Genomic DNA, 23,741 nt, shown 5'->3' on the forward strand with positions numbered 1-23,741 from the left:
AAGGTCCTGCTGAAGTCCATGTAGACAACGTCTATGGCTTTGACCTCGCCAACATTGTGGTCACATGTTCAAAAAACCCAGTCAGATTCATAAGACATGATCTGGACCTGGTGTGGGATACTTTACAGATGCTGGTTTAAACCGAAGATAGACACAAAAATCTGGAGTAACTCAGCGGGACGGGCAGCATCTCTGGAGAGAAGGATTGGGTGACGTTTCGGGTCGAGACCCTTCTTCTGACTGGTTAGGGAAAAGGGAAACGAGAGATATAGACGACGTTGAGAGATAAAGAACAATGAATGAAAGGTAGACAAAAAAGTGGCTGCCAATATGAGAATGGAAACAGGCCATTGTTAGCTGTTTGTTGGGTGAAAACGAGAAGCTAGTGTAACTTGGGTGGGGGAGGGATGGAGAGAGAGGGAATGCCGGGGCTACCTGAAGTGAGATAAATCAATCAATATTCATACCACTGGGCTGTAAGCTGCCCAAGCCAAATCTGAGATTCTGTTCCTTGATTTGCATTTAGCCTCACACTGACAATGGAGGAGACCAAGAACAGAAAGGTCAGTGTGGGAATGGGAAGTAGAATTAAAGTGTCTGGCAATCGGAGGTCAGGTGGGTCCAGGCGGGCTGAGCGAAGGTGCTCAGCGAAACCATCGCCCAGTCTACGTTTGGTCTCACCGATGTATAAAAGTCCACATCTTGAACAACGGATACAGATGAGGTTGGAGGAGGTGCAGGTGAACCTCTGCCTAACCTTAAAGGATATGTCGGGGTCCCTGGACAGAGTCAATGGAGGAGGTATAGCGAGGTGTAGCCGCCTTTTATGGGGCGACTATTTACATACCTTGAGTACACAAGCAAAGAGTTTCACTGCACCATATCACATGTGACAATAAAATATTCCATTCCATTGTGGGGGATTTTAACTTTCCCAATATATAATGGGATTGCCATAGTGTCAATGGCTTATACAGGGGGAATTGTCAAATGAGTTCAGGAAAATTTCCTCTGGCAATATTTAGAGTTATGACATCTTGGACTACTCCTTGTCATTCTACTTACTCAATGAAGCATCAACATCTCATCGTTTACCAATAATCTCTCCTGTAGCACCTGTACCCTGGAGCATTGAGCTGCCAAGTCCCCTCCCTCCCTTAACCAGGTTTCTGTAATGGCCACGATGGCCCAGTCGAACGTACCTATCCACGACCCGAATACACCCGTCTTATCTGTCGTGCCTGTTACATTCAAATAAATGCAATTCAATCCAATGGCCATTCCTCGCTCCCTGCTGTTCTCCTGCTCATCCAGACCACTGAACCTTCCTTTCATCTCCTCCCATACAGACCACCAGCATCTTACCTGCCTGTGTCCAGCATTGGACCCCAGGCCATTTCTTGGACACTCTTCCTGCACCCCCTTTCCTTGCCCACTCACGTCAAGTCAAGTCCGCTTTATTTGTCACATACACATTCAGATTCAAACTTTATTCAGAATCAAACGTTATTGTCATTGTGCAGTGTACAAGTCCAGAGACAACGAAGTGCAACTAGCATCTCACCCAGAAGTGCAAACACAGAATAATGGAACAGTAAAATATATATAATAATAAATAATGGATGGGATTTATATAGCGCCTTTCTAATACTCAAGGCGCTTTACATCGCATTATTCATTCACTCCTCAGTCACACTCGGTGGTGGTAAGCTACTTCTGTAGCCACAGCTGCCCTGGGGCAGACTGACGGAAGCGTGGCTGCCAATCTGCGCCTACGGCCCCTCCGACCACCACCAATCACTCACACACATTCACACACAGGCAAAGGTGGGTGAAGCGTATATACAGTAGCAGTAGAGCAATTTTCAGGGGGGGGGAGATCAGTCACTGGGGGAAGGAGTGTCCGAGGGGGGTGGGGGGGATGACTGGCAATCACCAAGGTGCGGAGTTAAGTAGGGTAACAGCCGCAGGGAAGAAGCTGTTCCTGGACCTGCTGGTCCGGCAACGGAGAGACCTGTAGCGCCTCCCGGATGGGAGGAGGGTAAACAGTCTGTGGTTGGGGTGAGAGCAGTCCTTGACGACGCTGCGCGCCCTTCGCAGACATCGCTTGCTCTGGGCAGACTCAATGGAGGGGAGTGAGGAACCGGTGATGCGTTGGGCAGTTTTCACCACCCTCTGCAGTGCTAGTTCACCCTGGTCACATACACATACAAGGTGTACAGTGAAATGAAAGTGGCAATGCCTGTGGATTGTGCAAAACAATAGAACAACAGAACAGAACCAGTATTTACATTTTTTTAAAAGCCACAACAGTAAATTAGTCCCAGGTGAGATCAGAGTTTACAGTCCTGACGGCCTGTGGCAAGAAACCCCGTCTCATCCTCTCTGTTTTCGCAGGGTGACAGCGGAGGCGCTTGCCTGACCGTAGCAGCTGGAACAGTCCGTTGCTGGGGTGGTGGGGGGGGGGGGGTCCTTCATGATCTTGCTGGCTCTGGATCTGCACCTCCTTCCTTCCTCCCCTTTTCTCGACACACCCTTCCTTGGATCACTCTTCCTTGGCCCACTCCTGTAGAAACAGGGAACTGCAGATGCTGGTTAATACAAACAAAAAGCACACAAAGTGCTGGAGTAACTCCACAGGTCAGACAGGGTCTGAAGAAGGGTCTCAACCCGAAGCATCGCCTATCCACGTTCTCCAGAGATGCTGCCTCACCTGCTGAGTTACTCCAGCACTTTGTTTCCTATTGCCCCACTCTTCTTCCTTGACCCCCTCTCCCTTGACCCTCTCTTATCTGGGACCCTATTATCTCGAACCCCCTCTTCCTTCACTCTCTCTTCCTTCACTCTCTCTTCCACGACCCTCTCTTCCTTGGTCCTCTCTTATCTGGGACCCTATAATCTCGAACCCCCTCTTCCTTGGCCCTCTCTTCCTTCACCCTCTCTTATCTGGGACCCTATAATCTCGAACCCTCTCTTCCTTGGCCCTCTCTCACACTCTGCAAGGGGCGAGGTAGGTCCCCGCCGCCCTGAAGCTGAGCTACAGGTGGAGGGCGCTCCGCTCCGCTCCTCTCCTCCTGCTGGAGCTCCCGGGCCCCGGCGTTGACTGGGCGGCCGCGGCGTCAGTCAGGAGCGGGCGGCTCGCCGCTTGGTGGATGTGCGGAGACGGGGTGGGGACGGAGACGGGGCGGGGACGGGCTCAGATGAAGCAGGAAGCGGTGTCCGGGTCGGGTCGGGTGGGGTGTGGTCCGCCGGCGGGATGGCGAAGCAAACTGTGGGGTCGCGCAACCTCTGCCGCCGCCTCAACTACATCTGTGTCAAGTTCACCCTGGTCACCTACGCGACCGTCTTCTGGGTGAGTGTCAACTGGCAGAGACGCATGAAGCCAAATGAGGGCAGTATAACTTGGGGGAGAGAGAGAGGGAGAGGGAGGAGGGATAGAGAGGAGAGGAGAGATAGGGAGGAGAGGAGCGGTGAGATGTACTGCAGATAGACACAAAATGCTGGAGTAACTCAGCGGGTAAGGCGGACTGGTGGGTTCGATCCTGACCTCGGGTGTTGTCTGTACGGAGTTTGCACGTTCTCCATGTGACCGCGTGGGTTCCCTCCAGGTGCTCCGAGTCTGAAGACTGGTTCTGACCCAAAACAGTCATCAATATTTCTTCTCTCCAGAGATGCTGCTTGCCCCGCTGAGTTACTGCAGCATTTTGCATTTTTCTTCGGTGTAAGCCAGCATCCACAGTTCTTTCGTTAAACAGCTTCGGGACATGGGAAGAGTCTGGAGCACCACACGGTCACAGGGAGAAAGTGGAAACTCGTGTTCCAGGAGCAGAATAAGACCTTTCGGCCCATCAAGTCTACTCCGCCTTTCAATCATGGCTGATCTGAGGGATAAAATTGGTCCATTAGAGAGTCAGAGTGGACAGCTATCTGCAGAGCCAAAAGAGATGGGGGAGATATTGAACAATTTATTTTCTTCGGTATTCACCAAGGAGAAGGATATTGAATTATGTGAGGTAAGGGAAACAAGTAGAGTAGCTATGGAAACTATGAGATTCAAAGAAGAGGAAGTACTGACACTTTTGAGAAATATAAAAGTGGATAAGTCTCCAGGTCCGGACAGGACATTCCCTAGGACATTGAGGGAAGTTAGTGTAGAAATAGCAGGGGCTATGACAGAAATATTTCAAATGTCATTAGAAACGGGAATAGTGCCGGAGGATTGGCGTACTGCGCATGTTGTTCCATTGTTTAAAAAGGGGTCTAAGAGTAAACCTAGCAATTATAGACCTGTTAGTTTGACGTCAGTGGTGGGCAAATTAATGGAAAGGATACTTAGAGATAATATACTTAGAGATCCCCCCCCCCCCCCCTCTCTTTAGACCACCACCAATTTGCCTATAGGGCAAACAGGTCGACGGAGGACGCAATGTCACTGGCCCTCCACTTCACCCTGACACACCTTGACCAGCGGGACAGTTATGTGCGGATGCTATTCATAGATTATAGCTCCGCCTTTAACACCATCCCCCCCCCCCCCCCCCCCCCCCCCCCCCATAAACTAGTCACCAAGCTGGACCACCTGGGCCTCAACACACACTTGAGCAGCTGGGTCCTAGACTTTCTCGCCGGCCGACCACAGACTGTGCGCATGGGGAGGCAGGTCTCCTCCAGCATCACCCTGAAGATCGGTGCACCACAGGGCTGTGTGTTGAGCCCCTTCCTCTTCTCTCTCTACACTCTCGACTGCAAACCCACCCACGAGGCCAACACCATATTAAAGTTTGCAGATGACACCATCGTGGTAGGCAGGATCACAAGTAACAACGAGGCCGCCTACAGGACAGAGGTAGAGAACCTGGTGAGCTGGAGCCGTGAGAACAACCTGATCCTCAACGCAGCAAAAACAAAAGAGATGATCCTGGACTTCAGGAGGAGACCGAAGACCTTCGTCCATCAGCCCATCACCATTAACGGCGAGACAGTGGAGGCTGTGCAGAACATCAGGTACCTCGGGGTCAACATCAGCCACGACCTGACCTGGACCGTCAACATCACAGCGACGGTCAAGAAAGGACTTCAAAGGCTTCACTTCCTGAGGTGCTTGAAGAGGGCACGTCTCCCACAACAGCTGCTGGTGAGCTTCTACAGGTCAGCCATCGAGTCAGTTCTCACATACTGCATCACAGTATGGTACTCTGGCTGCACCGCAGAGAACAGGAAAGCTCTCCAACGCGTCATTAAGACTGCTGAGAGGATCACTGGCACCCAGCTCCCCAGACTGGAGGACATCTACCGGACCCGCTGCATCCGGAGGGTCAAGGGCATCATTAGAGACAGCACACACCCTGGACACTGCCTCTTCACCCCCCTGCCCTCAGGAAGACGATACAGGACACTGAGCGCCCGCACGACAAGACTGAAAAACAGCTTCTACCATAGAGCTGTGACACTACTGAACTCTATCCCCCTCCCACACTGATTCCCCCCCTCTCTCTCACACACCCGCCCATACTCCTATATGTTTATAGTCTAATTTTTGAATAGTTATTTTTTAAACGTATTTTTATACTCATATTCCTGTGCAGCTGGAGGACTGCTCCAACAAAATGTCGTTGTCTTGTACAATGACAATAAAGATTATTATTATTATATATAAGCATCTGGATAAACAGGGTCTGATTAGGAACAGTCAACATGGATTTGTGCCTGGAAGGTCATGTTTGACTAATCTTCTTGAATTTTTTGAAGAGGTTACTCGGGAAATTGATGAGGGTCAAGCAGTGGATGTTGTATATATGGACTTCAGTAAGGCCTTTGACAAGGTTCCTCACGGAAGGTTGGTTAAGAAGGTTCAATTGTTGGGTATTAATGGTGGAGTAGCAAGATGGATTCAACAGTGGCTGAATGGGAGATGCCAGAGAGTAATGGTGGATGGTTGTTTGTCAGGTTGGAGGCCACAGGGATCTGTGTTGGGTCCACTGTTGTTAGTCATGTACATCAATGATCTGGATGATGGTGTGGTAAATTGGATTAGTAAGTATGCAGATGATACTAAGATAGGTGGGGTTGTGGATAATGAAGTAGATTTTCAAAGTCTACAGTGAGATTTATGCCAGTTGGAAGAGTGGGCTGAAAGATGGCAGATGGAGTTTAATGCTGATAAGTGTGAGGTGCTACATCTTGGCAGGACAAATCAAAATACATGGTAAATGGTAGGGAATTGAAGAATGCAGGTGAACAGAGGGATCTGGGAATAACTGTCCTCAATTCCCTGAAAGTGGAATCTCATGTAGATAGGGTGGTAAAGAAAGCTTTTGGTGTGCTGGCCTTTATAAATCAGAGCATTGTGAATAGCAGTTGTGATGTAATGTTATTGTACAAGGCATCGGTGAGGCCAATTCTGGAGTATGGTGTACAATTTTGGTCGCCTAATTATAGGAAGGATGTCAACAAAATAGAGAGAGTACAGAGGAGATTTACTAGAATGTTGCCTGGGTTTCATCAACTAAGTTAAAGAGAAAGGTTGAACAAGTTAGGGTTTTATTCTTTGGAGCGCAGAAGGTTAAGGGGGGACTTGATAGAGGTCTTTAAAATGATGAGAGGGATAGACAGAGTTGACGTGGATAAGCTTTTCCCACTGAGAGTAGGGAAGATTCAAACAAGGGGACATGACTTGAGAATGAAGGGACAGAAGTTTAGGGGTAACATGAGGGGGAACTTCTTTACTCAGAGAGTGGTGGCTGTGTGGAATGAGCTTCCAGTGAAGGTGGTGGAGGCAGGTTCGTTTTTATCATTTAAAAATAAATTGGATAGTTATATGGACGGGAAAGGAATGGAGGGTTATGGTCTGAGCGCAGGTAGATGGGACTAGGGGAGAATACGTGTTTGGCACGGACTAGAAGGGTCGAGATGGCCTGTTTCCGTGCTGTAAATTGTTATATGGTTATATGGTTATATCTATCTTTCCATCTCAACCCTCAGAGGGCGGTGGTGGCCGGTTCTCTGGATACTTTCAACAGACAGCTAGATAGGGCTCTTAAAGATAGCGGAGTTAGGGGATATGGGGAGAAGGCAGGAACGAGGTACTGATTGGGGATGACCAGCCATGATCATATTGAATGGCAGTGCTGGCTCGAAGGGCCGAATGGCCTACTCCTGCATCTATTTTTTTAATGTTCTAATCAAAAATCTTGTTTAATTCAACCTTAACAATGCCCATTAACTTGGCTTCCACAGCCCATCCCTGGCAATGGATTCCACAGATTCACCGCCCTCTGACTAAAGACAACTTCTCACAGGATTGGATTGTGAGGCAGCTGCCCCATTGTGCCGTTCTATTTGAGGAGTTTGGCAGATGTTTAAAGATTTGAGGTCTGGTGGTGGGTGTATGTTCTGTACAGGGAGTAGTTCAGGCTGGGACTATCCCATCGTTTAAGAAAGGGTTAGATGGGTACATGGATAGGACAGGTTTGGAGGGATATGGACCAAGCGCAGGCAGGTGGGACTAGTGTAGCTGGGACATTGTGGGCGGTGTGGGCAAGTTTCCACACTGTATCACTCTAAGTACCTATCAGAAAAACCTGTGTTTTTTCGAATGGTGAAGGATTGGTTGGTGACAATAATCAAGGCCACAGCTGGTACACTGTGTGCAGTTCTGGTGCACAGTCACTGAAATCAACATAACTGGTGGAGCATTGAGGGTGCAGATGGTATCATAGCCTTTATTGTGGGAACAAGAATTTTGATTGCAAGAATAATGAAGTCCTACAGCAATTGCAAAAGGCTTCGATGAAACTGCACTGGTATTATTATGCAGAGCGGCACGGTGGTGCAGCGCTTGGAGCTACTGCCTTACAGCGGCAGAGACCCGGGTTCGATCCTGACTGCGAGTGCTTGTCTGTACGGAGTTTGCACGTTCTCCCCGTGGCCTGCGTGGGCTTTCTCCGACTTCTTTGGATTCCTCCCACATCCCAATGTCGTCCAGGCTTGCAGGTTGATTGGTTTGGTATATGAATCTAAAATTGTGTGTAGAGTAGTGTTAATGTGCAGAGATCCCTGGTTGGTGTGGACTCGGTGGGCCGAAGGGCCTGTCTCCATGCTGTATCTCTGAACTAAACATAAACTAGGCTAATTTGTTTTAGGCCATTGCTGGTACACTGTGTGCAGTTCTGGTGGCCATCGTTTAGGAAGGACATGATGGCAGTGGGGAGGAAACGGAGGAGATTCACCAGAATGTTGCCTGGGATAAGACATTCCACAAACATAGAAACTAGGTGCAGGAGTAGGCCATTCGGCCCTGCGAGCCTGCACCGTCATTCAATATGATCATGGCTGATCATCCAACTCAGTATCCTGTACCTGCCTTCTCTCCATGCCCCCTGATCCCTTTAGCCACAAGGGCCACATCTAACTCCCTCTTAAATATAGCCAATGAACTGGCCTCAACTACCTTCTGTGGCAGAGAATTCCACAGATTCACCACTCTCTGTGTGAAATTTTTTTTTCTCATCTCGGTCCTAAAAGATTTCCCCCTTATCCTTAAACTGTGACCCTTAAACTGAGTCAAGAGAGTTTATTGTCATGTGTCCCAGATAGGACAATGAAATTCTTGCATTGCTGCAGCACAACAGAATATTGTAGGCATAAATACAGAACAGATCAGTGTGTCTATATACCATAGAATATACATATATATACACACACACATAAATAAACAGATAAAGTGCAATAGGCTGTTATAGTTCAGAGTTTGTTTGAAGTTGTGTTTAATAGTCTGATGACTGTGGGGATGAAGCTGTTCCTGAACCTGGATGTTGCAGATTTCATGCTCCTGTACCTTCTACCTGATGGCAGCGGAGAGATGAGTGTGTGGATAGGTTGGGTTTGGTTTTTCTCAGGGCAGAGGAGGTGTGCAGGGACGTAACAGAGATACTTGGAACTTGGAATATGGGAGGAAACCGGAGCACCCAGAGAACACCCACGCGACCACAGGGAGAACATGCAAACTCCGTGCCGGCAGCACCCGTTGTCAGGATCGAACTCTAAGGCAGCAACTCTATACCCCTGTGCCACTGCCGCCCCTACTTGCTGGTTAGTAGAGATGTGTTGGGCTGAAGGGCCTGTTTCAATGCTGTACCACTCTCCAACATCATGTTGGGTCTACCTTGATTGAAAGATGCATCTTACAAACAGGCCCTTCAGCCCACCGAGTCCACACTGGCCGTCGAGTACAATTGATAGGGTAATAATAATAATAATGGATGGGATTTATATAGCGCCTTTCTAATACTCAAGGCGCTTTACATCGCATTATTCATTCACTCCTCAGTCACACTCGGTGGTGGTAAGCTACTTCTGTAGCCACAGCTGCCCTGGGGCAGACTGACAGAAGCGTGGCTGCCAATCTGCGCCTACGGCCCCTCCAACCACCACCAATCACTCACACACATTCACACACAGGCAAAGGTGGGTGAAGTGTCTTGCCCAAGGACACAACGACAGTATGCACTCCAAGCGGGATTCGAACCGGCTACCTTCCGGTTGCCAGCCGAACACTTAGCCCATTGTGCCATCTGTCGTCCCAATGTATAGAATCTTTTACCCAGAGTAGGGAAATCAAGAACCAGAGGACATAGGTTTAAGATGAGAGAGGAAAGATTTAATAAGAACCTGAGGGGCAACTTTTTTGTGGGTGTAAGGAACGAGCTGCCTGAGGAGGTAGTTGAGGCAGGAACAATAACAATGTCTCAAAGACATTTGGACAGGAACACGAAGAGGATAGGTTTAGAGCGATATGCACCAAACAACCAGGGGGGACTAGTGTAGTTGGGGCATCTTGAACAGCATGGGCGTTGGGCCGAAGGGCCTGTTTCCTTGCTGTATTACTGTGCGTGTAAATGGGACATGTTGGTCAGTATGGGCAAGGTGGGCCGAAGGGCCTGTTTCCATGCTGTATGGCTAGTAGTATAGATGGGACATGTTGATCAGTATGGGCAAGGTGGGCCGAAGGGCCTGTTTCCATGCTGTATGACTCCCCATGGCTCTGTCTATGGAAATATGGGCAGTTAATTGCAACTGTATTCTTTACAATTGTCTAAAAATAGAGAACATCGCCATTGTTTTAAATGCGACGCAGGGCATCTGAGCATGCGCTTGGCCAGGTCAGTGTGTTCTACGCAAGATTCCAGCATCTGCCAGTTCCTTGTGGCTACAAAGTATCTGGAAGTGATTGTTGACCAACCATTGGAAAACAATCCTGCAAGGTACAGAGGTTGTAAGCTACACATTGGCACAGAAATTGGACCAAAATGTTCTTCAGTAACATCCACGTTTTGTTTTCTTGAGTAGATTTGCATTCACTTCCAGATACTTTACAGACACAAGGAACTGCAGATGCTGGAATCTTGCATAGAGCACAATGGGCTGGAGTAGTGCAAAAGTCCAGCTACTTTATAGAAACAAGGAACTGCAGATGCTTTTTTTTATTTTTTAAAGACACAGAGTGCTGGTGTGGCACGGTGGCGCAGCGGTAGAGTTGCTGCCTTAAAGCCCTGTCCCACGGTACAAGTTCATTCCAAGAGCTCTTCCAAGTTATAAATAAAAAATCAAACTCGTGGTAAGCACGGAGAATGAAGGTAGCGGGTACGTCGGAGCTCGGGGACGTCTCTTAGCGGCTCGTAACGCTAACGGCAGGTACTCGGGAAGACTCGCTAACAGCAGGTAAGCACGGGAAGACTCGTGAAGATGTTGAAAAATGTCCACGAGAGCCCCGAGTACCGACGAGCGGCCATTCCCGTAAATCTACGAGTTCGAATCGGGGCAAACTCGGGAGAGCTCTTGGAATGAACTCGTACCGTGTGACAGGGCCTTTACAGCACCAGGGACCTGGGTTCGATCCTGGCTACGGGCGCTACTCTGTACAGAGTTTGTACGTTCCCCCTGTGATTGTGTGGATTCTCTCCGGGAGCTCCGGTTTCCTCCCACGCTCCGAAGACGTTCAGGTTTGTAGTTTATAATTGGCTCCGTTAAAATTGTAAGTTGTCCCTAGTGTGTAGGATAATGTCAATGTGTAGGGATCGCTGGTCACCATTGACTCGGTGGGCTCTGGTAAAGATTGTAAATTGTCCCTAGTGTGTAGGATAGTGCTAGTGTATGCAATTTGTTGGAACTATCTCCTTGGCTCTGGATGCTGACACATTGGTGAGTTGATTAGTAGAGAGGTACAGCGTGCCATCACCTATACACTAGCACCATCTGACACACCAAGGGCAATTTCTAGATGCTAGTTATGCCCCTGTCCCACTTAGGAAACCTGAACGGAAACCTCTGGAGACTTTGCGCCCCACCCAAGGTTTCTGTGTGGTTCCCGGAGGTTGCAGGTGGTTGCCGGAGGTTGCAGGTAGTGGAAGCAGGTAGGGAGACCTCCGGGAACCGCACGGAAACCTTGGGTGGGGCGCAAAGTCTCCAGAGGTTTCCGTTCAGGTTTCCTAAGTGGGACAGGGGGCCTAAACCTGCCAACCTGCAAGTCTTTGGAAAGTGGGAGAAAAACCGGAGCACCCGGAGAAAACTCACAGGGAGAACGTACAAACTCCACGCAGAGAACGCTTTCTGCGCCGCCATGCCACCCTAACCTTCTGACATGGGAGAGGGGAGAAGCTGTGATGACCAGGGATTTAACCATATAACCATATAACCATATAACAATTACAGCACGGAAACAGGCCATCTCGGCCCTTCTAGTCTGTGCCGAACACTTATTCTCCCCTAGTCCCATCTACCTGCACTCAGACCATAACCCTCCATTCCTTTCCCGTCCCTATACCTATCCAATTTATTTTTAAATGATAAAATCGAACCTGCCTCCACCACTTCCACTGGAAGCTCATTCCACACAGCTACCACTCTCTGAATAAAGAAGTTCCCCCTCATGTTACCCCTAAACTTCTGTCCCTTAATTCTCGTCATGTCCTCTTGTTTGAATCTTCCCTACTCTCAATGGGAAAAGCTTATCCACGTCAACTCTGTCTATCCCTCTCATCATTTTAAAGACCTCCATCAAGTCCCCCCTTAACCTCCTGCGCTCCAAAGAATAAAGACCTAACTTGTTCAACTTGTTCTCTGTAACTTAGTTGCTGAAACCCAGGCAACATTCGTTCAATTTGTTGTGAAGATATAGTTACAGGACATTCTTTGTAAATGGTCAGATAAATGGGCGATCCTGCAGACTTAAATCATTTCTCTGTTGATTATGCATTCGAAATGCTTTTAACGGGACGTTGGTATGCTGTTCAGACACTTGTTTAACTTTCCTTATCCGATTGAATCCTTGTGAAAGTTTTGTGTTTATATGGATGTCATTTTGCTTTGGTTGGGAAGGCCAAGGTGAAATTCACATGCATCAAATGGTGTAATGTGTAATTGGGTCAGCAGCGTTTGCTTAATTAGCTGCTGAAGGAGCTGATTTTCACCAAATACAGTGGAAGACACCAGCGACGTGCCAGAAGTTCAAGAGAGTCAGGGGGCAGCAGTTAGTGGAGTTGGGGAAGGTGGTGTGTGGGAAACAGAAAGGTTTGAAGCTGAAGGTACACAAAAATGCTGGAGAAACTCAGCGGGTGCAGCAGCATCTATGGAGCGAAGGAAATAGGCAACGTTTCGGGCCCGAAACGTTGCCTATTTCCTTCGCTCCATAGATGCTGCTGCACCCGCTGAGTTTCTCCAGCATTTTTGTGTACCTTCGATTTTCCAGCATCTGCGGTTCCTTCTTAAACACTGAGGTTTGTAGCTGAATGAGCCATAGAGTGAAACAACGTGGAAACAAGCTCTTCAGCCCAACGTACCCACACCGGACCAACATGTCCCATCGACACTAGTCCCACCTGCCTGTGTTTGGGCCATATCCCTCTAATCCTGTCCTATCCATGTACCTGTCCAATTGTTGTAATAGCCTTAAAAACACCCATTGACTACGCCTACACAGCCATCTGCAGCAATGTATTCCACAGATTCACTGCCCCTCAGGCTAAAGAAAATCCTTCTAGTCTTTTTTCTAAAGGTACGTCCTTCTAATTCTGAGTCTATGGCCTCAGGTCCTGGACCCTCCCACCAGTGGAAACATCCTCTCCACATTCACCGGGGATGCTGCCTGCATTGGAGGGCTGCAGTTACAAGGAGAGATAGCAGAGTCCTTTTTCTCACACAGAAGGTGGTGAATACTTGGAATGAACTGCCAAAGGGGATGGTGGCAGGCATTCAAGAGGACTTGTATACAAAAACAAGGTCCATCAGGCGCTGGTCAGGCCGCAGTTGGAACATTGTGAGCAATTCTGGGCACCATATATCTGAGGAAGGATGTGCTGGCTCTGGAGAGGGTCCTGACGAGGTTTACAAGAATGATCCCAGGAATGAGTGGGTTAGCATATGATGAGCGTTTGATGGCACTGGGCCTGTGCTACCTCTAGAAGAATGAGAGGGGGGACCTCATTGAAACTTACTGAATGGTGAAAGGCTTGGATAGAGTGGATGTGGAGAGGATGTTTCCACTAATGGGAGAGTCTAGGACCAGAGGTCATAGCCTCAGAGTTAAAGGATGTTCCTTTAGGAAGGAGATGAGGAGGAATTTCTTTAGTCAGAAGGTGGTGAATCTGTGGAATTCTTTGCCACAGAAGGCTGTGGAGGCCAAGCCAGTGGATATTTTTAAGGCAGAGACAGATAGGTTCTTGATTAGTGCGGGTGTCAAGGGTTATGAGGAGAAGGCAGGAGAATGGGGTTGGGAGGGAGAGGGAGATCAGCCATGATTGAGTGGCGGAGTAGACATGATGGGCCGAATGGCCTAATTCTACTATCACTCATAACCTTATGACCTTCTGATATTATCACAGCATTTAAAAGACTGCATTCGGGCAGACAGTTTAGTTTGAAGTGTAGACGCAAGCAACTGCAGACGTTGGGTTCCAAAGAAGAGTCTTGACCTGAAACGGTGCCTATCCATGTTCTCGGGGGACACAGCGTGGAAACAGGCCCCTTTGGCCCACTGAGTCCACGGTGATCACCCGTTCACACTTTGTTCTGAGTTATCCCGCATCCAATCCTGACACCCCGAGGGTGAGTTAGAATTGCGTGTCGGAGCATGTATGTATTTATGTATGTGCTTAATCTATGAACCACTGTTGTGTAACATTAGTACCTCCACCAATATAAAGCACTTTGGCCAACGAGAGTTGTTTTTTAAATGTGCTATAGAGATAAAAGTGACTTGACTTGACTTGAGACCAAGCTCAACCACACTTGTTGACGTTTACCGGCACGGTGGCGCGGCGGTAGAGCTGCTGCCTTCCAGCCCCAGAGATCTGGGTTCGATGCTGACCACGGGTGCTGTCGGTACAGAGTTCGCACGTTCTCCCCGTGACCACGTGGGCTTTCCTCCTGGTGCTCCGGTTTCCTCCCACGCTCCAAAGGCGTGCAGGTTTCTCGGTAGAAATTGTACATTGTCCCCAGTGTGTGTTGGATAGTGCTGGCTTACGGGGTGATCGCTGACCGGCGCCGACTCGATGGGCCGAAGGACCCGTTTCTATAAAGTCCAAGGTCAAACGGCGATTTCCACAATTGATGCGCTTGCTGTTTCGTTGTTCTTCCCCGAGCTCCCCCTCCATTTACAGCCGCTCCAGATAAATGATGTGCCATTAACCTGCTTTCTAAGCTTGTCGCTTTAGAACTTGTCACCCAGGAGACTAATGACATGAAGTAATCCAGCAGCAGGAGAGAGGTGCGGCTGTGTAGTGGGGCAACAGGTTTTGTTGAGAAGCTTCAGCGCAATTATTAAAATGTACAGATCGCTCAGTGCAAAAATGAACTGCGATACATGAGGGCGGCACGGTGGCGCAGCGGCAGAGTTGCTGCCTTGCAGCGCCGGAGACCCGGGTTCGATCCCCGTTACGGGTGCTGTCTGTACGGAGTTTGTACGTTCTCCTCGTGACCTGCGTGGGTTTTCTCCGAGAACTTCGGTTTCCTCCCACACTCCAAAGACGTACATGTTTGTAGGTTAATTTGGCTTGGTAAATGTAAAAAATTGTTCCTAGTGCGTGTAGTGTTAATGTGCGGGGATTGCTGGTCGGTGGGGACCCAGTTGGCTGAAGGCCCTGTTTCTGTGCTGTATTTCTAAAACTAAACCTAAATGTCGGCAGATTAGTAAATTAACAGTCTTTCACAAAAGAACACAAAGTGCTGCAGTAACTCAGCAGGTCGTAGCAACTTAGAAACATGGTGCAGGAGTAGGCCATTCAGCCCTTCAAGCCAGCACTGCCATGCAACATAATCATGGCTGATCATCCAAAATCAGTGCTCCCCATATCCCTTGATTCCGTTAGCCACAAGAGCTATATCTAACTCTCTCTTGAAAACATCCAGCGAATTGGCTTCCTTCTGTGGCAGAGAATTCCACAAATTCACAACTCTCTGCGTGAAAATGTTTTTCCTCATCTCGGTCCTAAATGGTCTACCCCTTATTCTTAAACTGTGACCCCTGGTTCTGGACTCCCCCAACATGGGGAACATTTTGTCTGCATCTAGCCTGTTCAATCCCTTAAGAATATTATATGTTTCTATTAGATCCCCGCTCATCCTTCGAAATTCCAGAGAATAGAAGCCCCCAGCAGCTCTGGGGAACATGGACAGGTGACATTTTGGGTTGGAACCCTTGGAATCCTTCTGCAGAGTAACACCGTTTCAAAACTGTAGAGATACAGACACTTGTGAGAATATAATTCTGGTCGTTGTACCACAAACTCGTTCTAACACTGAATGGATGTAGAACAAGGTGCAGCGGTACAGATGCTGCCTCACAGCGCCAGAGATCCGGGTTCAATCCTGACTATGGGTGTCTGTCTGTCCGGGGTTTATCCGTTCTCCCCGTGACCTGCGTGGGTTTTCTCCGGGTGCCCCGGTTTCCCCCCCATACTCCAAAGACGTTCGGGTTTGTAGGCTTATCGGCTTGGGTAAAGATTGTAAATTGTCCCTAGTGTGTAGGATAGTGCTAGTGTGCCCAATTGCGGGAACTATTTGGCTATGGATGCTGATAAATTGAGTTGATTATTTTGAGATGCAGCATGGAAGCAGGCCCTTCGGCCCTCCGCCTCCGTGCCAACCCGCCCGCACCTGCACACTGGCACTATCCTACACACCAGGGGCAATTTACAGAAAGCCAGTTGACCTACAAACCTGCACGTCTTTGTGGTGTGTGGGAAGAAACTGATCGTTGGTCGACCACGGATCCGTGCTGTATCTCTAAACTAAACTACACACTGAGTAGTCCGACTACTGTATCTGGCTGGACTGGATCCATGCAAAGCCTTAACATCTGCACAGTGTTAACGTAACCAGTTCTGTAAGCTGTCTCCAGCCGATTTTCTGTCAAATCTAAATAATATTCATTTCAAAATAGTGCGACGTGTGTGAGACTCTGGGGCGGAACGGGCAGGTTTCTGGACTGCTGGATGTTGATCACAATTTCAATTTGCTTTTTTCAGATGTTACACATGGAGTATAGAGCATTTTTCTTTAGACTTGTCATGAGGTCATAAGTGATAGCAGTAGAATTAGGCCATTCGGCCCCATTCTCCTGCCTACTCCCCATAACCTCTGACACCCGTACTGATCAAGAATCTATCTATCTCTGCCTTCAGAATATCCACTGACTTGGCCTCCACAGCCTTCTTTGGCAAAGAATTCCACAGATTCGCCACCCTCTGACTAATTTCTCCTCGTCTCCTTCCTAAAAGAACGTCCTTTAATTCTGAAGCTACGACCTCTAGTCCCAGACTCTCCTACAAGTGGAAGAGAATTTTGCATCCGTCTTCTTGTAAATTTACCAAAGCCAATTATCTTGCAAACCCGCATCTTTTGGGGTGTGGGAGGAGGCCGGAGCACCCGGGGAAAACCCACGCGGTCACGGGGAGAACGTACAAACTCCGTACAGATTAGCACCCGTGGTCAGGAACGAACCTGGGTCCCTGGCGCTGTGAGGCAGCAACTCTACCGCTGTGCCGCTCAACTCCATCTGCCATCTTCTATCCAGTCTGATTTGACTTCCCTTTTAATCAAGGAACAACCAAAAGGAATGTTGGAAACAGAATCGGGGAAGTTTAAAGGGACAATGGCAAGCTGGGATCAAGTTTATTCAAGGGGAGTGTGAGGTAACAGAAATTTGCACCAACAGAACAAGATGGGCCAAAGCCATGTGGATTTCGAGGATGTTGCCGGGACTAGAGGGTCTGAGCTATAGGCAGAGGCTGAGTAGGCTGGGACTCTATTCCCTGGAGCGCAGGAGGATGAGGGGTGATCTTATAGAGGTGTATAAGATCATGAGAGGAATAGATCGGATGGATGCACAGAGTCTCTTGCCCCAGAGTAGGTGAATCGAGGGCCAGAGGACACAGGTTTAAGGTGAAGACAATAGACAATAGGCACGGGAGTAGGCCATTCGGCCCTTCGAGCCAGCACCGCCATTAAATATGATCATGGCTGATCATCCCCAATCAGTACCCCGTTCCTGCCTTCTCCCCATGTCCCCTGACTCTGCTATTTTACGAGCCCAATCAAGCTCTCTCTTGAAAGTATCCAGAGAACCTGCCTCCACCGCCCTCTGAGGCAGAGAATTCCACAGACGGGCAGAAGATTTAATAGGAATCACAATTTCACACAAAGGGTCATAAGGTCATAAGGTCATAGGTAATAGGAATAGAATTAGGTCATTCGGCCCATCAAGTCTACTCCACCATTCAATCATGGCTGATCTATCTCTCCCTCCTAACCCCATTCTCCAGCCTTCTTCCCATAACCCCTGATGGTGGTGGGTGTGTGGAACAAGCTGCCAAAGGAGGTAATTGAGGCTGGGACTATCCTAACATTTAAGAAGCAGTTAGACAGGTACATGGATAGGACAGGTTTGGAGGGATGTGGACCAAATGCTGGCGGGTGGGACTAGTATAGCTGGGACATGTTGGCCGGTGTGGGCAAGGAGGGCCGATGGGCCTGTTTCCACACTGTATCACTCTATGACTCTATTTCAAAATAGTCAGTCAGTACATTATTGGAGTTTTGTTATATATTCCGTCTGTCTTATTCCCAGCCACTCAATCAGCTTGTCATACAGCACAGAAACAGGCCCTTCCACCCACTTGTCCATGCTGACCAAGATGCCCCTCCTTCCCATGTCGGGCCCGTATCCCTCTAATTCCTTTCCATCCACGTGATGGTGGGGTTGTCATATGCTGAGAGAATGGAGCAGCTGGGCTTGGTAAATGAAATTATACCCTGTCCCACTTAGGAAACCTGAACGGAAACCCCTGGAGACTTTGCGCCCAACCCAAGGTTTCCGTGCAGTTCCCACGTGCAAGTGGTTGCCGGAGGTTGCAGGTAGTGGAAGCAGGTAGGGAGACTGAAAAAAACCTCAGTTGAACGGAAACCTTGGGTGGGGCGCAAAGTCTCCAGAGGTTTCCGTTCAGGTTTCCTAAGTGGGACAGGGGCATTATTAGGAGGTAGATAAAAATGCTGGTGAAACTCAGCGGGTGCGGCAGCATCTATGGAGCGAAGGAAATGGGCAACGTTTCGGGCCACAACCCTGCTTCATTAGGAGGATTTTGCCAGGACACGAGGGCCTGAGCTGCAGGGAGAGGTTGGGCAAGCTAGGACTTTATTCCTTGGAGCGCAGGAGGCCGAGGGATGATCGTTATAGAGGTGATCTTTTTACAGAGCTGCCAGAGGTGGTAGGGTAGAATAACAACCTTTAACAGACACTTGGTCAGGTACAAGGACGGGTAGGAAAGGTTGGACGGGTAGGAAAGGTTTAGAGGGATATGGACCAAATGCTGGCAAATAGGCATAGTTTAGAAGGGGCATCTTGATCAGCAGGAACAATTTGGGTGGAAGGGCCTTTTTCCATGCAGTATGACTGCGACTCTACCCTTTCATCCCAGGAGTTAATCTCGTCAACCTTTTTTCTGAACTACCTCCAACGCATGTAAATCCCTCTTTAAACAACACGATCAAACCTGTCGTTCGACACAAAAAGCTGGAGTAACTCAGCGGGCCAGGCAGCATCTCCGGAGAGAAGGAATGGGTGGGTGAAGCTCAGGGATTTGACAAGGTGATGAATAATCCAAAATAATTTTGCTAAAAACTCTCTCCCTAATCTTTGAAAAAATCCAAGTCAATGGGGTTTCATCTCCTGTGCCAGCGTGTAGTACTCAGGGGATGATTATGGTCGTCAGTCTGAAGAAGGGTCTCGACCCCGAAACGTCACCCATTCCTTCTCTCCAGAGATGCTGCCTGTCCCGCTGAGTTAATCCAGCATTTCGTGTCCACCTTCGGTTTAAACCAGCATCTGCAGTTCCTTCCTGCACATGATCAAACCTGTTCCTGGCAGTGTATGCGCACTCTGCAAAGTTGCAGCAATAGTTGATTGTTCTGTAACTCCGCACCCTCACCAACAAAAGTCAAGGTCCAAGGTACACAAAAAACTGGAGAAACTCAGCGGGTGCAGCAGCATCTATCGAGCGAAGGAAATAGGCAACGTTTTCGGGCCGCAACCCTTCTTCTCTCAGTCTGAAGTTTCTTCCTGCACATTTCACCAAGGAGCTTGTGGGTCAGTGATCAGACGCATCACGTTAACCCGTGGCTATTTGAATTTGCTGAACTTTTTTCCCAAGCAGTGTTGCTCAAGAAGGAATTGCATTCTTGCACAAGTTTACTAACCTGCCATTGCAATATTCCGCCCATTATTTTCTTGTCGCCGCCAAAGGTAAACAGGAAACTAACTGCTGGATTGTTAAGAGTTTACTTGGAATTACTTGCAATGTTTAGCTTAGTTTGGAGATACAGCTAAACATTGCAAATAATGGCCATTGATCACCCGTTCACACCAGTCCCCTGTTCTCCATTTTTCGCATCCACTCTCCACGCACTAGGGGCAACTTACAGAAGCAAGTTAACCTTCAAACACGCACGTCTTTGGGATGTGGGAGGAAACCGGTGCACCTGGCGGAAACCCACGCGGTCACAGGGAGAACGTACAGACTCTATACAAAGAGCACCCACAGTCAGGATCGAACTGCATTTTGTTGTCTCTGTACTGTACACTGACAATGACAATTAAAGTTGAATCTGAATCTGAATCTGAACCTGGGTCTCTAGCGCTTTAAGGCATCAACTCTACCGCTGCGCCACCGTGCTGCCCCGCCTGTTTTAAAAAAAAATACACCTTAAAATTCTGTTTGGGTGTTTGTTTTTTTATTTTTTTATTTTATTAGAAGCAATTGTACAGGGATAAGGCAATCAACATAACAGTTATACAATTATTGTACAGCTTCATTTTTATCATTGAAACCTAAATTTAAAAAAAAGGGAAATAAAAGGAGAAAAAGAAGCGAACGAAGAAAGGGAAGTAAAATAAGAGAAAGCAAGAAAAAGACCCCTAAGCTACCAAAGAAATGCAAGAGAATAGAAAAGAAATAAGAAAAGAGAAGATGGAGATATAACTTCATCCCCCTCACCCATCCCTAGCATCGGGTTTAAATCTCAACCATGTCTTGAGATATTAATCTGCTTTTTCCGGCAAGACAAGCCTAATGTTTTCTAAATGTAGTGTCTCGGACATATCTGTAATCCGCATCTTCACTGTGGGGACTGTCGTCTTTTTCCAAAATTTGAGTATTCGTTTTGTTCACCGTTATTAGGCCGTAATTGAGGAAACATCTTTGAAATATCGTTAGCTTAGAGCAGGCCTCTGACATACCTAATGTGATCAGTTTTATATCTGGTTCCAATTTAATTTGAAGGAGAAGATATCAAATATTCCCCTCCAGAAGTTTTGTAACTTTATAAAAGGAAGTGAAGGAATGGGTTATATTTGCTTCTTGGAGGTGACATTTATCACAAATAGGAGAGACGTTTGGGAAGATCTTGTTCGATTTGGTCTTTGAATGGTAGAGTCTGTTTTGGAGTTGTTTTTTACTTCCATTTTTGGAAGCTTCAGCGGAATGCAGATGGTTGTAAATTAAAACACAAAGTGCTGGAGGAACTCAGCAGGTCAGACAACATCTGTGGAAGGAATGGACGGGTGACGTTTTGGGTTGGGAGCCTTTTTCTAGCTGATCCCACCACGGATGCTGCATGACCTGCTGAGTTCCTCCAGCACTTCGTATTTTGCTCAAGATTCCAGCATCTGCGATTCCTTGTGTCTCCAGCGTTGTGAATTGGCCTTTTACCAAACTATATTTCCAAATCTATTATCCAGTTCTTATCTAGCATTATAGTATTGTAACTACACCCTACACGCCCTGGTTTTAATAATAATATATATTTTTTAATTGTCATTACACAGAGGTACGACGTGATTATTAACATTTATCCAGCGGATCTCTTTATTTGATGTACTCCACCTTCAGATTAACAGGGTTTAGAGTCATAGAGTGATACAGGGTGGAAACAGGCCCTTTGGCCTGACTTGCCCACACCCAACATGTCCCAGCTACACTAGTCCCACCTGCCCGTGTTTGGCCCATTTCCCTCCAAACCTGTCCTATCCATGTAACTAACTGTTTCCTAAACATTGGGATAGTCCCTTCCTCAACTACCTCTTCTGGCAGCTCGTTCCATACTCCCACCACCCGTTGTGTGAAAAAGTTACCCCTCAGAATCCTATCAAATCTTTTCCCCTTCACCTTAAACCTATGTCCTCTGGTCCTCGATTATCTTACTCTGGTCAAGAGACTCTGTGCATCTACCCGATCTATTCCTCTCATGATTTTATACACCTCTATAAGATCGCCCTCTCATCCTCCTGCACTCCCAGGAATAGAGTCCCTGCCTGCTCAACCTCTCCCTATAGCTCACATCCTCCAGTACTGGCAACATCCTCGTGAATCTTCTCCGTACCCTTTCCAGCTTGACAACATCTTTCCTATAACATGGTGCCCAGAGCCGAACACAATACTCTAAATGCATTCTCATCAATATTTTATACAACTGCAACATGACCTCCCAACTTCTATACTCAATGGACTCGGGTGACACAATGAGAACTTGCATTGCTTCTCGGTAACCTAACATCAAGGTATTATTATATTCCGTTTAATTTACTCAGTTTAAATAAACTCAGTTTAATGTACTATTGCCATATGTACCAAGGTACAGTGAAAAGGTTTTGTTTGCATGTTATCCAGTCAAAGAAAAGACTACACATGATTACAGTCAAGGACCACACACATGCCAGTCATTCTCTGTTTAGTTTAGTTTAGAGATGCAGCGCGGAAACAGGCCCTTCGGCCCACTGGGTCCGCACCGACCAGCGATCCCCGCACACCAACACTACGCTACACACACCAGGGACAATTTACATTTATACCAAGCCAATTAACCTACAAACCTGTACGTCTTTGAAGGGTGGGAGGAAACCGAAGATCTCGGAGAAAACCCTCGTAGGTCATGGGGAGAACGTGCAAACTCCGTACAGACAGCACTCTGGTGTCTGATGCTGTAAGGCAGCAACTCTACCGCTGCGCCACCATGCTGCCCAGCCATTCTCTGTTCTCCGAAGATTGAAACAAAAAGCTGGAGTAACTCAGCGGGACAGGCTGCATCTCTGGAGAGAAGGAATGGGTGACGTTTCAGCGTCGAAACCCTTCTTCAGACGTTATGGGGAGAAGGCAGGAAAATTAGATTAGGTGGCAGAGATCAGCCATGATTGAATGGCAGAGTGGACTTGATGGGCCGAATGGCCTAATTCTACTCCTATAACTTGTGAACTTGCAAACGAGAACCTGTCAATCTCTGCCTTGAAAATATCTATAAAAAAACACTGCGGGCGGCTGGATTGTAATCATATATAGTCTTTCCGCTGACTGGTTAGCACTAAACGCAAACTCAACTCCGATCTCTTACAAGGGCAGAATTTAACTTTCGATGTTTTGAACTGGTTTATGTTTTCTGTTTTTTCCCCCCCAGGTGATTGGAGGATTAATCCTCTGCATCGGGATCTATGCAGAGGTTGAAAGGCAGAAATACAAAACCCTTCAAGGTGCCTTTCTGGCCCCTGCTATCATCTTGATCGTCCTTGGCATCCTGATGTTCGTGGTGTCATTCATTGGTGTCCTGGCCTCTCTCCGAGATAACCTGTGCCTTCTTAGAGTGGTGAGATACTCCCTCTTTATAACTGGGTGTTAACTTCTGCTCGTCCTTTCCAAGTCTTCAACAAAGTGCTTGAAGCTACAATGAATGTGAAAATGTAATGATGCAATTTGTAGAATGTTTAAGAAGGAACTGCAGATGCTGGGAAAAATCGGAGGTAGATAAAAATGCTGGCTAAAGAAAAATAAATGATAAAATATAATATAATATAATGACTCTATCGTAGTTTGAACACAGTTGGTTCATTTGTTTGGAAATTGACTAATTTCTAAAGAAATAAATAATACAAAAATACATTCTACAAATTGCATGGTAGATAGAAATGCTGGAGAAACTCAGCGGGTGAGGCAGCATCTGTGGGTGAAGGAATTGGTGACGTTTTGGGTCGAGACACTTCTTCAGAATCTAATTCAAGCATGAGTCTGAAGAAGGGTAATAATAATAATAAATTGAATTTATATAGCGTTTTTCAGGGACAAGTCGCTTTACAAGTGTATCGACCCGCTGTGTGGTTCTGTGAAGCTAAATAGAAATAATCGCTGTGAAGCCTAAGGTTATAAACA

At 47.5% G+C, this 23,741-nt stretch overlaps 1 protein-coding gene across 1 annotated transcript in view; it reads left to right on the plus strand.

Moving 5' to 3' along the window:
- Window positions 1-3,211: 3,211 nt before the first annotated feature.
- Window positions 3,212-23,741, plus strand: part of tspan15 (tetraspanin 15) — a 41,650-nt gene continuing 21,120 nt past the window's right edge. The window contains exons 1-2 of the mRNA XM_033034415.1: window positions 3,212-3,352; window positions 22,996-23,181. Coding sequence (XP_032890306.1) covers window positions 3,257-3,352; window positions 22,996-23,181 — 282 coding nt within the window. The 5' untranslated portion in view covers window positions 3,212-3,256. The remainder of the gene's footprint in view (window positions 3,353-22,995; window positions 23,182-23,741) is intronic.

The sequence above is a fragment of the Amblyraja radiata genome, chromosome 15 (assembly GCF_010909765.2).
Source record: "Amblyraja radiata isolate CabotCenter1 chromosome 15, sAmbRad1.1.pri, whole genome shotgun sequence".
Lineage (NCBI taxonomy): Eukaryota > Metazoa > Chordata > Chondrichthyes > Rajiformes > Rajidae > Amblyraja > Amblyraja radiata.